The sequence below is a fragment of the Acanthochromis polyacanthus genome, chromosome 6, assembly GCF_021347895.1.
Source record: "Acanthochromis polyacanthus isolate Apoly-LR-REF ecotype Palm Island chromosome 6, KAUST_Apoly_ChrSc, whole genome shotgun sequence".
NCBI classification, from domain to species: Eukaryota; Metazoa; Chordata; class Actinopteri; family Pomacentridae; genus Acanthochromis; species Acanthochromis polyacanthus.
In genome coordinates, this window is record NC_067118.1 from 35,028,508 (window position 1) to 35,044,163 (window position 15,656).

Below are 15,656 nucleotides of genomic sequence, written 5' to 3' on the forward strand. Positions count from 1 at the left end.
TTATGTTTTTTTTATCTAAAAACTAAATTTCAGAGTCTGACATCTCAAATTAAATCTGTTAAATGAATAGTTAGATACCACTTTTGTTTTGTGTCTATGGTATGCTTTGTAAATGAATGATGCAACATTTTCAATGAATTTGAAGAAGAAAGAAATTCCCCTCAATAATAAAGAAGTCTAAATATATAAGCCAATTCCCCACTGCAACATAGTCAGTTTTTTAATATATTTTCTTTAATTTTTTTTAATCATTTTTGATTTAATTTACATTTAATTACTTGGAACACTGACATTTCTCCCATAAAATAAAAACGCATTTCGCACAGACCCATGTAAAGCATCTGTCAGCTTGAAGACTGAGCATAATTAGTTGGGTTTTTATTATTAGGCCAAGTCTGTGTTGCCTCATTTTTTAAAATTAATTAAGTTATTAAACAAATTCCATTCTTGCAGTAATGACAATACTGTAAATATCATTGCACTGAACCAACCAAACAGAAAAATCAATGCAACAATCCACTTTATACACCAGGGACAAATAATGTGATTCTCCAGAGGAAATTATATTTAGGCGTTTGCTGAAAGTAAACATATTGCAACAGTCCTGATTGTGCAGGATTCATCCTGAACATGACAGCTTGACAGAGATGCCTGCAAGAGGGCACCACTGCCACATATGGAATCAGATTGGCCACCCCAGATCTGATAAGCAAAGGTCATTCACTGAAACTTCGATGTCCAAGTTTCTGTGAATGCAACTATGATGTATGAGTGGAAGTGAAAGCACCATTAGATGACTGAACTTGTAGAACTTTTTTCCTCCGAGTTTTATAAAACAACAACAACAATACAACTGTAGCATCAAATAACCACAAGATCCACATGAGCATCTACAAAACAAGAGACAGAGGTGCACATATTTACACAAAACAGCTTCATTATTTAACCAAATTTTCCCTTGGGGATTGATAAAGTAATTATATTTTATTGTATTCAAATTATATATAACTATTAATTATCCCCAACACAGAGACAGTTCTTTTCTGCACTGCAGACAGTTGACCTGTTAGATACAAAATCACAGTTTATCAGCTACAGTTAGATCATTACTCAAACAGCTCCATCACACCTGGATATTATGATAGTGTAAATGTCTCATCTGCTTTCTAAAGCCAAGTATTTTTCTGTCACATTAAGGTTTTCTGTCCGGGAACCTTTGCCATTTCAAAGCAGGATATTTACAGCACCGACAATAATATGTGTATGGATGAATGACCTTTCTAATCATTTAAGTAGCTATCAAAATATAGCCACAGCAACAATGAAAGGACATTTTATTGTATTCTTATTGGCTGTACTTGGCTGAATTTTCAACACTGAAATCATGAAAAGAGTGGATTTTTCTCTATAGGGGAATTTTTCCTTTAAATACACGCAAACATCTCCTGAGCTATTTTGAACGGTGATCATCCAAATAACCAAAATGTTAACTTTACCTGCAACAGTCTATGCACACCAGAAAATAAGTAACCTGTATTGTAAAGCAAGATTCAAACGAAGTTCTGTATGTGATTTCTAAACTGTCATACAGACATAGTTTTATCTATCCTCTATGCTACAAAAACACAGTAAAATTTTTAAATATAACGCCACCAAAACACATCTTTGGTTAGAGGTGTCTTGGTCAGGTGCTAGTTGCTAGGAATGCTTATTGCCACTAGATGTCGCTGCAGAACATAAACATGTCCTGTCAAAGAGTTCACTGTGTTGTGAGAGAATTTATAATAAATTATTTATGCTATTTTTTAGTTACTGTGTGTGACATTGAAATACATCTGATGTGATTGGCTATAAATAATATTTGAGGATTAACTTCTCCTTCTTGTCCTCTGATGAATGTTCTTTGTGTGTCATGTAAACATCACGCAGAATCAAAATAATCAGTTAATATGGAACATGGTAACTGACATTGCATTTGGGCAAACAAGAAAACTAGTTTAAGGAAAAGTTCTTTCAAAGTAGCACGGTTGAAACTGTGTAAGGTCTTAAGATATTGAATTATATTCTATGAGATCACCAAGATGACATTGAGGCTCTAGTTTAAGATTACAAATGTATCATATGGCAACTACTGCCTATGGAGTATGCATGAAGGTGTTTGAGTTGGACAGCTGCCGGCAGGTAAACTGTCCCAGCCAGTCAGAGGCATTGACATTTTAGGTCAGAGAGAGGTGAGAGGAGAGAACAGATGGCACTCAGGAGGGGAGAAAGAGCTGGTGTTAGACCTAGACGCAGGGCTGGAAAGCTGTAGGTGAAGTAACAGTTAACAACACAGACAAAATATTTCGAACTGCACCGATTTGATTGTGAGAAGGAAAACTTGGCAGAAAATGTGATCAGTGGGCCCAGAACTTATTACACATATAAACACAGCAGACTTTTCCTCTGAATATCATTTATTGTTCAATCTACATCAGTTGGTCCTTGGACAAACTGCCTCCAATCATTTCATAGTTTGTAGGATACATTTATGACCAAAGAACACATTTCACACTGCTACAGATTGACAGAACTGCCATATCGAATGTTAAGATATCTATTTACTGTCATGCTGAGTGTTTTAATCAGTAGTAATGACTTACTGATGCTGTTACTGCTGCTAGTGTGGCGTCTGGCATAATAATGGCATCTATAAGTCCCAGTGAGTGGACGGCATTCCATAGTATCGTCCTTCTATGGTAGGAATTTGTACTGTAATTTACAGTTAGATGAACTGAGCCGTACATGGTCTGGCCCAGCTTAAAACAAATAGACAGTGTAACACGTTAATCCTTTGTAGAAAAAATCAAATGCACTGATACTTTCACCAGTCCTCATAGCACAATGTCTTACTTGAACCTATTTTTATTAGTTGTGCAGTATTTGAAGATAGTAAACAGCTATGATCGTATAGAGACCTTAATGTATCTACAGCTTTGAATATCCTTTTGGTTATGAGGATTAGCATAGTCATCCTGTACCTAATAGTAGTTCATGATTACATTGTATATATAAAAAAAGATCTCCGCGGAGTGACACTTCTGTACATGTATGCGTTTTTTTGTTTTGTTTTGTTTTGTACATAGCTGAAATGGTAAGCTTCATTTTCACATTGTCTCACTCTGTCTCTCACCATATTTTATGGAAACTCCTTTGTAGCTTCACTTTGGCAGTCAAATCCAGTGTTGTAGACGGAGGATTCAAGGCCTCCCTTGTTCAAACGACTGACTCTGAAAGAGTCATTTCATCCCAAGACTCGCGTTCCTGCCATGCCCTCAGACGGGCCGTCTTGTGCAGCATAGTTCCTTTGTATAGTCTTTGATAGTTTGTCGTTAGTGCTTTCGCAACTAACCAATGTTGTGCTAGTTTGTAGAACCCCCTCCTCTGTCTGGCTGGTCTGTAAAAGGCCATTTCACAGTTAAGTCCCAAGCAGCAGTCTTGTTCAGGGGCGGGGTGAGAGACGCCAGAGGCTCTGAAGGGTCAGTAGTGTTGGTTCGTTCACTCCAGCCAGATGCTAGTCCAGTGGTTCCTGATATTACCCCCTGCGTACACTCAAATGCTTCTCAAGCTCCTTCTTCTTTGTGCCATATCTGATTATTTTAAGCTGCAGACTCTCTGTGATCCTTTTTATTAGGAAACACTGTGCTAGCCCATGTAGACCAGCGTTTTGCGGCATGCAGCTAATACGGCTATGTCAGCTATAAAACTGGTTGTTTTGATGTATATATTTCTTGCAGAAGTATTAGACAAAGTATACTGTAATGAAAGCTGGAAAGACAAAGTCCATAAGGAAGGCTTGTAATATGACACTTGTGAGGCATGTAATACGTACATTTAAGCAGGAGCATCTGAAGTTAGCTGTATTAGCTACAGTGGCGTGTTGTGGCTTTAATAGCTGGCTGGGGTAAAGACCTCTACACGTTGTTGCCCTTCAGGGCCCCAGGACCGACCTTTGACATGAGGGTCATGTCCCATCTCTGGGAGAGGTTTGAACATCCAAAGGCCTTATTCAAAATATGGATGCCAAGATGCAGGTCAATGAGGAAAGAAGAAAAAGTATCCAGCCACGGTCTGCGTTTACTTAAAGAAGTTAAGACTTAGAAGGTTTTCATATGAACAGGCAAAGTTGTCATTGTGTTGAACAAATATTCAGTGGAGGATACATTTTCACTCTTGTAGTCTCTTGCGTTCCCCTCAGACTTGCTTCCCAGCTTCCTCTCTCTCCCTCTCCCCCGTCGTCCTCCAGCTCCTCAGTTTTTTTCTTTACAGGCTGTTTTTGTCCGGCAACTCGGCCTCTGGACTACGAGGAAAGTAGACGGTGGCTTTGTGCTCCTCATAGCGGTCAATGTGCTTGAGGTGTACCACCATGTGCAGGGCGTAGGCCAAGACGAGCAGCAGGATCAGAGACGTTACCAAGCCCATCAGGATAGCCGGCGTCAGGAAAGTGGCACAGTCGCTGGCCGACGCAAACTTGTCTGACTGCACATTGAAGGCCTGGATCTGGAAGCGTGGAGAGCAGGCAGAAAGATGAGATTAGCATTAAAGAACTAAAGAGGACAACTGGCTCTTACTGAGCTTATCGAGCGCAGAGACACTGGGCAGATGAACAGGTTGAGACAGCCTAGCAGATGGCTGAACAGACAGTGTACAGACAGGCTGACAGACTGTCACACAGACGGGAAAACAAACAGACTGACTGACTGATTGACAGCCAAACAGGTAAAACGCAAAAGGAGCCACACACACACACACACACACATATGCACACATGTAGGAAACACAGAGGGAAAAAAAATCTATGATATAACAGTGAATGTGCAGAAATTATTAGAAGAGTTACACAACAAAGGTTGTGCCTCCTGTGCGATGGTGTACCTGGAAATCAGTGAACGTAATGTGCCAGTTAGCAGATGTGTCAGTGTGGGAGCTGGGCACTAGCAGGGTGTCATATTTGTGCAGGCTGCTGACGTGCTGGCAATGGTAGGATGAAGTGGCAGGAGCGTAGACCTCGCTGGCGTTGAATGTGGCCTCCTGGGTCCAATTGTAGTGGATGTGAACGCTGTCTAGTGTGAACCAGTTTTGACCAGCTGCCTCATAAAAAGTGTTGGACATCTGAAGTCTGGCGGAGGAGACAGCAGAGTTAGTTGCATGCACAATCCTCCTATGCGCACTAGAAAGCTATTCTAGCCCGCTAAATGTAATAAATGAAAGCTTTCAAGCAATATTTGAATGATGAATGTGCATGTTTACCTGATTACTAGACCTCTCAAGTCCTCCACATCACCAAACCTTAATGAAAGCCTGTGGCGGAACAAGATCACAAAAATATTTCAGTTTCCTTGCGTGACAGGTGAGTTGTAAATATGAATGTGTGACCTGTACGAGAAACAATGCACTAAGAACCAGAACAAAAGTTTGTGTGACTCACGTAGCTTTTTCCTTGGTGCAAATGGAGCCTTTGGTGTCCACGGGTGAGTTGGGGCTGAAGACCCTCTCGGTCAGATCAATAAAGGTATGGTTCCTGTAGCGGATTGCCAGGCGCTTCGCCTTAAACAGAATGCAAGTCTTCCCGTTGTAAGACACACTCAGTGGACCATAAGGCCCCATCAGAGACTGGAGCAGCTTCCTCTTACTGTGAGACATCCCAGCCTGATGCCAGTTAAAAGGCTGTAGACATACAAAGAAATAAATTAGGCACAAGAGCAGAAAAGAAACTGCAGTAAATTTGCAGCAAAAGCATTGGATGCAGCAGTTTGCATTCTTTGACTGCCGTCTTGAGAGCATTTGATTTTTTTTTCCATAAGCTGTGCCCCATTTCAAGGACTGTATTTGTCCCTGATCTGTTGCTGTGTAAAGACCACTTATAAACTAATCAACTTATAGAAATTCCATCTGGAAATACAGACAGATTCAGCCACTAAACAAGGACAAAGCTGCAGAAACCATAAATTTCAGCTATTATGTTCCTCAATATATGCAGCCATTGCCGTCATCGCTCCCCTTCTGCAGCATAAGAAAAGTGACAAGTCTCTATCATCACTAACCAGCTCTTGCTTTATTCTCCACCAAGCACGCTTACTTTGGTGCAAAGCCTACCGTTCGTCTTTTTCATGCCTGCTGAGATACTGAACTTAAAAATCACCTTTTCTTTGAAGCTTGTCGTGATCGTAAAATATCAGTTATGTGTAAAGTTCAGTGTTCCAGCCACCACTTGAATCTCAAGCAGTCTGCAGAAAATAGGAGCTTTCTGAATTTGCATGTAATGGTGGTAGCCGTTAGACTGCAAAGGCTGCAGTGTGCAAATAGAAGCTGCCCCCTTTAGCTTTTTAATCTCTTTGCTCAAAGGCTGCATCTCACTGGAGGGCATTTGGGCTTATCAAGCACTAGTGAAGGTGTAGTCACAGTGGCTATGAAGTGATTTGTTTTTTCTGTTTGATTTTAAGTATTCGAGCAGTAACTGGAAATATGTGGCATCATAACTGAGATGAGGATTTTCAAAACATTACAAAACTACAATACTGACTACAGTAGTATAGAAAAGCTGTGCAGCAGCTGATATAGCATCTGAGTTTTTAGTCACAGTGGGCCTGTGTGTTGGTAGCAAAGGATGTTTTACCTCTGGTGAATATGAGACTAACAATATTCCCACATCCAAGGTCATGCAGTGTGGCTGAGTGAGCATGCTCTGCTTGGTTTGCGTGCTTCCTAGTGTGTTGCAGTGCGTGAGCGTTTGTATGGACACGCAAACATAAAAGGGTTGACAGTGGTAGATAGTGGAGGGAAAAAAAGAGAGACCGTACCTGCAGTATTCTCCTGAGAGGGTTTTCATCTTCAGGCGTCAAAATAACTTCTTCACTTTCCAAGCCGAACTCACCATCTTGACCTGAAAACACGTAATGCGTATACATTACGGCATCGACCAAAGATTATATCGGTATACATATTAAAGCTGATTGCAAATGCTGCATTGCAGATTGAAACATAATCCTAAAAGTTCAGACAATTTCACACACGTTGCACAGACACATAAGCTCAAAGAGGACCAGCGTGCACCTCATTGCTCACGCTCGTATCTATTTCCAGTTGTTTTGCGTCATCACACTGACTCATCAGCAGTTTATTTCACAGTTACGGTAGTATTGTTCGGTGTTTACAAATACTGTTCATCCTGTCCGAGAAATATATGTTTTGGGATCGTATAGTTTAAAAGAGCCCCATCCTTTTTTTTTTTCTCCCTTTGTGCCAAGGAGCCTAAATATAGCTCCACATGATCCCACAGAGGTGTATGGATCACAAAGGAGCTGCACTTTAAAGTCTGATTGTGTTACAACGTGGCAAAGATGTCTGCTGGAGGAAATGCATTTGTCAGGTCTATCTATCCAACACATCAGCATCAGAATTACCATGGCAGGTTTGATTGAATCAGGCCTTGTGTCACAGCAGATTTGATACTTACGTGATATGACTCTTGTTGCTTGTTTGGGGTTTTCTTTGCTGTGGAAAGGACAGAAGACACAAGAAGGTCTTGTGGTTACAAAATGCAGGGAAAAATGTTGAATAAAGGACGCTTCTTTTTTTGTACAGGTTCATAGTCTACAGCTAGAGTAAACACAGAGAAGAAAAACAGCTTTTCAGGCTAGTATCTATAAAACACCTAAGATAGTTTTAATGAAAAAATACATTTTTAATATAATTTAACAGTTTTTTTTTTTTTAAAAAGAAATTTAAAAACTTTACAAGTTTTTGCATATTTTATCAAAAATTATTATACACAATTTTTGATGCAACATATTAGTGTACTTCATGTGCTACCAGTTAGTAGATAACAAACACAGTATGTATAAATACAATATACAAAGGAGTTTGTTTTAAAATTGTTCACATGCAAAACATACAAAAAAAAAACACAGCACAGACATGTTGCCATATTAGTAAGCAATGAAAGTGAGGAAAATGTGAATATAAACACACTAATATTTAAAGCCAACCTCCACTTTGGTCAATGTTAACTCACTTAAATGTTTGATAATATAATATAATATAATATAATATAATATAACATAACATAATATAATATAATATAATATAATATAATATACAGTGAGGATGGACCTACAGTAAAGTCACTTTTAAAATAAATATATAAGCATATTTTTAAATTCTTTCAGTGAGTGAGAAGATGCAAACATTTCTATGCAGGCAATTTTTCATTTTTTATGGAAAAAAATAGTATTAAAATTGGATTGTGATTGTTTTTGTGCATATTTAAATAAGCCAGGGAAGGTCATTCTTAATTTACAGAAATATACTTGCACATTTGACATGATAAAGTCTATTAGCCATAAAGACTATTCTAACAGCAACTGCACAGCTGTGTACACTGATTTATAAAGTTTCTTACACTCAGTGGGCTTACATGGTGTTTATGTTTGAATTAATTAGGTCTTTGTGAGGTGTGTTTCTTTCTTTAATGACTGATCCTCGGTGTGGGACTGACCTACATAGTGAACGAGGGGTCGAGGACAAACCATATCCTTTTTGCACACATGTTTGCCTTAGCTGTCCGGCTCTACAGCTGCCTGCAGCTCACATAGCCTGGACTCCTCTAAGCTAATCCTGATCCTTTTAACTGTCTAATCAAAGACGTAATGCGGCAATGGGCTTACTGAGCGGCACTGACATGACCAGTTCGGGTTGTTGTGATGGTCAGCCCTTTGCTCTGACTCTGCGGCCTGCCATGGACCGTCCTTCAGAATCACCTGGGCGGCCTCACTAATCTCCACACAATAGCCAGTTATAATTGTCTCGTAAAAGGTAAACCCTAAGACTTGTGGGAGCGGGTATGACGACTAACATCGTGTGGCATCCCTTCAGTGTCTTCCTGCACTTTGGTCACGAGTATTTCAAGGAATTTCATGAATTGCAGAACAACAAAAGCAACATCTGTAAAGAACTCCATCTGTCATTGATAGTACCTTTTTATCTCTAGCTGAATACTAATTCTGTGATCTTGGAGGAAGCTCCTTTTTAGACGGTAGACTGAAGATGACCTGAATATTTTTTTAACTAATTTTGAACACACAAAAGCAAGTCAGTAGCTGTGACTACTGTTGTCAAGGACCACTCATGTTTTGTTTCTCTCAAACTGTAAACACAAACACTTGTGGAACAGCTTAGAGATCTTTGAGAAACAGCTCCAACCTACTTTCTGGTCACAATTTATTGATTCATTTTATTAGGATTAAAAAAAATTCTGACATTTTAAGAATTTTGATTATTAGTCTAGGGTAGAGGACACAGAACTTGGATTTCAGCTAGCAAAAGGAAATTGCAGGTTATGTGTCAATATCTCTGGAAGTTGCACTTTTAAGGTAAGTTGCCAGACATATCAGCGCCAGCAGCCTGGAGCAGTTATCTACCCGTATGGTGCAGTTTCCACCTGGGCAATATTGTGTACTTTAGTGCCAGATGGATTAGGATTAGTAGTAAGCACAGGCCAGGTCCAATGGAGCCCAAATATGGAGAGACGCGGGCCCTGAACAAGATGAAGAGATTAAGGCATGATGTCAGAGCCTGCAGCATTCTGGACAGTTCAACTGAACCGACCTCTAAAATCTCAACCTACTGTACAGCAGTTCAAATCGTTTAAACTTTTGCCAAGGACACAGTCGTGCATTTAAATTTAATGGGCTGAATGTAGCGGTTTAAGGTTTAAGTAGCACCTTTTTTGTGCAACATCTACTTTTCTTCAGATTACTTATTGGACCTTTATGTATTGAATTCATTCCTCTGTTATATTTATATGATGCTCGTGATGAAGCTACTACTTCTTGTTTGCACTCATGTATTTGTAGAGTAATCACTTGGGCCTTTTGCAGTAAATCAAATGAATCTGAAAGATGGCAGGAGAGACGTCTGTGGAATGCGAGTGAGTAAATGGTCAGCCGGAACGTACTATTCTGTCACTCCCTGTGTACGAGCTCCTCAGCCAACACTGCAGCCTGCCAACTTCAACGTCAGCGTCATGATTGACTAAATCCAAGGCTCCCTGCGATCAGTGTGTCTGCCCGTGTGCATGTGTGTGTGACCACATGCTGTACTTTGCTTGCTCGGATGCCACACGTACTGCTCCGAGTAACAATATAACAGTTTATGTATACGATAAATCCAAATATTTACTTTTTCCCAGGTGAATGCTGGCTAAGCGTGACTGTATATGGAAGAGCTGCCAAAAGCGTTGCCCCTTTGGCAGCTGTGACTGAAACCTCAGGAGCTCGGTAGATATTTGGGTGCTGCTTGCTTTTTGCCTGCACTGATATGTGAGATAACAGGTCATAAAAAAATCCCATTCTTGGCATCCTAACTTGCATATTTATGTATTTATGTAAAAAAAAACACACAAAAAAAACGCCACAGCTATGTTCAGTGACAAACAAACACAAGTGAATAAGCACTTCTTCCTGCGCATCTATCCAGGCCTCAGCTGGCTGATGGGGGCCAGAAGAGCCTGTGTGAGTGCTAACTAAAGCCCAGCCGTTTGTTCCTGTGCCAGTTTCGCGAGGTCAGCAACCCAGGACTGCTGCGGCCCCATCATTGGCTCAGCCTGTCACACGGTGCCTGGGTGCTGAACAGGCCCTTTATATAATCAAAGCCATGCCAGAGCCACTCCTTGGCTCACCTCGCTCCCTCTACATACATCCCTAAATATGTGCGCTCACAAGTGTCCACACAATCACCTCTGCATTAGCCACAGCATGTGGACAATAACGCTACATGATTAACCCGCATACATTATGACGATGTTATGATTAAGGTTATTTTTAGATAACAGTCTTGGCTTTTAAATATTAACAACGATGCTACTCGTGGAATCTCAATCGATACGTTTTCACTGGGCATCCTTATTCAAGGCCACGGATGGATAGCTGATCATCATCCCTCATCTGTGCCTCTGCTGTGCACTGCTGAGCAGAGAAAAGGTGTGGTGCCTGCTCCCCAAACTTGTAAACAAGTCCTGTTTGCCTCCGCGAACACAAAGGCTGAGCCACCGCACTCAGACACTCAGTAACTCAGATCATCACATGCTCTACATCAACAGGAATATAGAGCTGGGGACTGATAGCCAGTTTAAAGTACAGTACGATAGTTAACTCTTGCCTGTTTGATTCATTTAACTCATTCTAGACTATATTTTTTATTTAAAAAACATAACAAAAACATGCAAGAGTTTGGCTTCTCAGCTTGAAATCATTGTCTGTGCATATCAATCGAGTATCAGACTATAACAATATGCTCTTGTGCTCATATTTCCTTGTATTATGCCTACATGAAATTTCAAACCCAGCTATGATAGTATTTCACAATGTACAGAATGAACTGCTTTTGTAGAGTAACGTTAATCTCCGTATATTTAAAGCACATGTAAAATATATTCTTATTTCATTCATTCAAACAACTCAGTCGTCCGGCACATGACGGCATCCCTGATACTGCAGGTAAACAAGTCTTAATCTCGTTCTGTGTAGGTTCTGGCCTATTAATAGATTTAATAGTGCAGATTAGGCTTTAGGAGTTCACAAAGATGCCACCCAGAGCCTTGCTGCCATTTCAGTGCTGTTTGGACTGTGGCTTCATATCTGCCTGTGGGTCAAGTGTTACAGTCGTCTAAGTCCTCCCACTGCTCTGGGATCAGAGGTTTAGGGTTAGAGTTTATGTGCTGGCAGCTTAATGTCATAACTGCACTCCAACAGGGAGCTGCACTGATATTTATATTATGTAGATTATTTGCTGTTTTGATATTTCCTCACTTTCTTTGTTTTCTGTGTCTCTCCAGAAAATAAAAAAGTACACATTTTATCACGCTGAATAGGATGTGAATATTGCTAATATTAGCTGGTGGTCCTTTAACCTTTTAAGCTTTCTTTGAAAAGGGATCACTGATCAATCTTACACCAAACCCAATACCTGACCGGTAATCTGTGCCTATGTTTACATCAGTTTGTCTGAGTTTAATAGTTTTAAGATGCATTTAGGCGCCTGTTGGCCCCACAAAGTGGCAGATCAAGTGTTAAAACAGCTCAGAAAATACACTTTGCTAATCAAGGATTTGCACTTGTGTTTATTTTTGACTTAATATCTTCTCTATCTCTGGGGGGAAAAAAGAATGTAGTCGATTTTATGTAGCTAAATAAAATGTGAGAAGTGCAGAAATTAGCCTGGTGTTCTTTTAACCCTTTAATCGTTCTTTGAATAGGAGGCGAAAATCCATCCGTCACAGAAAGTTTAATTCTTAAAAGTCAAAGATTTGCACATATTTACGTCAGTTTGTCAATATTTTTTTATTTTAAAATCCTAAAACTACACTTATAAAACCAAAGAAACAAGGATGCAAGAGCAATTTGTGACTTTATAATACATGTTCTTTGTATTTTTTAAAATTGCAATATCCTTTTTTTAGCTGAAAAATGAGTTGGAAAGACATATGACTCTTCTGCTTTTCTGATGACTCCTATTCAGCCTTTAAGAACTTGTCAGCGGACATTTTTTCAGTGGACAGTGCGTATGATAACATGAGTGTGTTGCATTAGGCCCAAGGAATTGGGTCATACCGAAGTGAGTGGAGCAATTGTTGGTGAAACAGGATTTCATCGGTAATTAAACTAAATTGAAACATCAGAATTGCTGTCTTTAGAGCCTTGCTATAAAACAGCTTATATATAAAAATCAGTGTCATCAGTTTGCTTCTGTTTTGTTTATATCGCCGCTTGCAGTTGTTTTCCTCTCATGTATCTTTTCCATTGCTGTTGGTAGTATCTGCCCTGATGAGTGAAGAGGTTATTTTCAAAATTACAACTTGGTCTTTTGACCCCTAATCTGTGCCCATGTTTGGATACCATTCATTTTAAGTTGACATGTATTAAGCTTGGATTGGTGTATAAATATTGCTGCCTTGGAGATGATTGCAGTTATATATAAAAAAAATGAGCGAACATGGCAAATTTGTTAAATGATTTAGTTTGTCCTGCAATTGTTTTCTTTTAAACTGACAAACTAACAACAGGCATGATAGGGCAAAATATGTATTTGATTATGAATTAGGTATACTATGGCAAGTTTTTTAATAGTGTTTTATAGCCATTGACTATCAGTCACCCATACTATACCTATCATATTACCACACTTCAATTATCACAGAAAATCTGGCTTCTACTGATCAGTTTCTTCCCGTTAGTTTCCTGCAACCTTAATTCTATCAGCAGTAGCAGCTTCTAACTCACTGCTCCTTTCCTTCTACACTTCCAGCCAATGTAATGCACCCTACAAGGTCTCTGAAATTGAAAATATTGAAGGCTACTCTTGTATAACAGAATCTCGGAGTGTGTCAGACGTGAGACCAGAGCTGTGACCGTGGACAGGAGCTGTTATGATGCAGAGTTACATACAAAGTTTGATCCATGGAAAGGGCTAAAACCCCCTGGAGAAATTACTGTGGCCTTTCAATGTGGCCAAAAGTTGAAATAGGAACATGTCAGGGGGTTCGAATCACCCAAACTGAGCTGGAATGAGACCAGCCCCGTGAGAGTTTGTGTACTGAATTCAAAATCCGAGACATTTGTGGCCCCCGACTTGCAAACATGTGCGCCGACAAGATTTGTTTGTGCGCTGAATGAAAGCACGACAGCAGTAATCTTTCACTCCTTCAGTGCTGAAAGTGCAGTAACAAGGGAAATCATTTGAACGATGAGTGAAGAGCGCCCAATCAGAAACTGCAGCATGGCTTTTGAAGCATTCTGCGCTATGAAGGACTGCGAGAGCCATCATGCATGGCATAGTTTCAAGAGCCTTACATGGTTTTGGCTTCAATATTACAGGTCTTCGCTGTGATGTCTGTGGAAGCAGGCAGGAGTTGGAGGCGAGTAGAGGCTGAGCCGCCTGCTCTGTCATGACACTACTGTGTGTGAGGGGCCCCAGGTTTGAGCCCTGAACACTTTATCCAGATTTGACCTGCAGGGCTGCATGTGCATTATGCAGACATGGCCGGCTAGAATTCCCTTCCTCTCTCTCTCTCTCTCTCCCTTCTCCCTCTCTCCCCTCCTCTCTCTCTCAATGACTGCATCAGAAAACAGACCCCAACAGACCATCCCTGATGCATCCTCCCCTCTACCTCCCTGTCCCATCCTTGTTTACCTCCCCATCTATGCTGCTCACCCCACCTCTCCTTTGTCCTCCCCCTCCATCCGTACCCCCAAAATCCTGCAGGGCCCCCCTACAATCCTCATTCAAGCTCCCTCCCGGCAGACCAGCGCTACTGTACAGAGACAAAAGCCCCCCATCCGTGATCGATGAGCAGCGTCTGATGCAGTCCCCAACACCGAGACAAACAAAGCCTCGCAGCTCGGAGGCTCTTTCTCTCTGACACACGCCGCAACGCCGTCAAACAATTCGCTCAAGGTGAGACGTGGAGAGGGGTGGGAGATAATTAAGGGGGGGGGGGGGGGGCAGTGGGATGCGAACGAAAAGACAGACCCCTAAGAGAGCACATCAGCATCCCAGCATCCCTGCATGCATCTCCCCCTCCCCCCTGCATCCCCCCACTTAGCCAGCCAGCCACAGAGAGAAAGGAGGAGAGGGGATGGATTTACCTTCTGTCCAGGATTTCAGGCACTTCGTCATAGATAAGTCCCGGCTGCAACTCTTCCTCACTGAAGGAGAGCCCAGGCCGGCTGAGAGCGGACAGCAAGGCGAGGGAGCAGAGGAGGAACGCGTGTGCAGCCATTGAGACAATGAGAGGAGAACTGCCGCTGGTCGAGCGCCCGCTTCATAATCTGCTCTCCCAGCAGCGCCTGACTCCCAGCTCCTGTGACCGGCAGCGCGCTCGGCCAATCGGAGGCGAGCAGCGTGCGTCACAGTTCTCTCTCGCCCCCCTCCCCCCCCACCTCTCCCCCCTCCCCCGTCGTCCTCCCTCCACCTCTCACTCTGCGCTCACCCTCCTCCCACATCCACTCTCCTGTGCGCTCTTTTTCTCTCTCTCTCTCCATCTTCCTCCTCCTCTCCTTGCACACATATCCGCAGGCGAGTCCCAACTGTAGGCAGCGTTCCTTTTCTCTTTTTCCCTCCCCCTTCATCTCATCACACCTCTGCTACCTTACGGATGACAATGCGCATGTGGACATAACACATACGCGCGCACACCTTTGCCCACACGCGTTGGCACACGCGCCTGCGCACACCCACACACACACATTAATACATACACGCTCTTTGTCACTGGCTCGCAGACGCGCATTCATGCCTCTGTGGAAAATCACCTGGGAATGTCAAGGTCAGGTTGTGTAGGAGGGATTGGGGCGGATGTTGACATGTCTTTAGGTGGCCGCAGAAGGAAAAAAAAAAAAGAAACAGAGCCATGACTGCATGACCTAGATCTGCAGCGCGCTGCCACAGTAGCAGAATTAATTCACTTGATGTGTTGTTGTGAGCACTGAGACGGCCCGCGGCTGAGGAAATTGTCCACTGAGGCTGCAAATATGGATGACAGGAGCAGCTGAGCAGCCGTGGGACAAGACGGGAATGAGGGTCCAACCCCGACGACCCTGACGGCTGATCCCGTTTTCCTC

The 15,656-nt window shown here is 41.8% G+C and overlaps 1 protein-coding gene across 1 annotated transcript; it reads right to left on the reverse strand.

Moving 5' to 3' along the window:
- Positions 1–2,435: 2,435 nt before the first annotated feature.
- Positions 2,436–14,903, reverse strand: atp6ap1lb (ATPase H+ transporting accessory protein 1 like b). The gene is made up of 7 exons (XM_022191813.2): positions 14,682–14,903; positions 7,496–7,533; positions 6,840–6,922; positions 5,468–5,706; positions 5,290–5,340; positions 4,915–5,158; positions 2,436–4,539 (listed from the first exon to the last, which is right to left on the reverse strand). The coding sequence occupies exons 1-7, from the start codon at positions 14,813–14,815 to the stop codon at positions 4,303–4,305; spliced, it is 1,026 nt and encodes a 341-aa protein (XP_022047505.1). The 5' UTR covers positions 14,816–14,903; the 3' UTR covers positions 2,436–4,302.
- Between the last annotated feature and the right edge of the window lie 753 nt (positions 14,904–15,656).

Excerpts from the sequence above, each read along its gene's own strand:
- atp6ap1lb (XM_022191813.2), bottom strand. The coding sequence starts at position 14,815 with ATGGCTGCACACGCGTTCCTCCTCTGCTCCCTCGCCTTGCTGTCCGCT. Across the intron at positions 5,159-5,289 it reads TTGAGAGGTCTAGTAATCAG|ACTTCAGATGTCCAACACTT; the intron begins GTAAACATGCAC and ends CTCCTCCGCCAG. Across the intron at positions 4,540-4,914 it reads TTACGTTCACTGATTTCCAG|ATCCAGGCCTTCAATGTGCA; the intron begins GTACACCATCGC and ends CCACGCTTCCAG.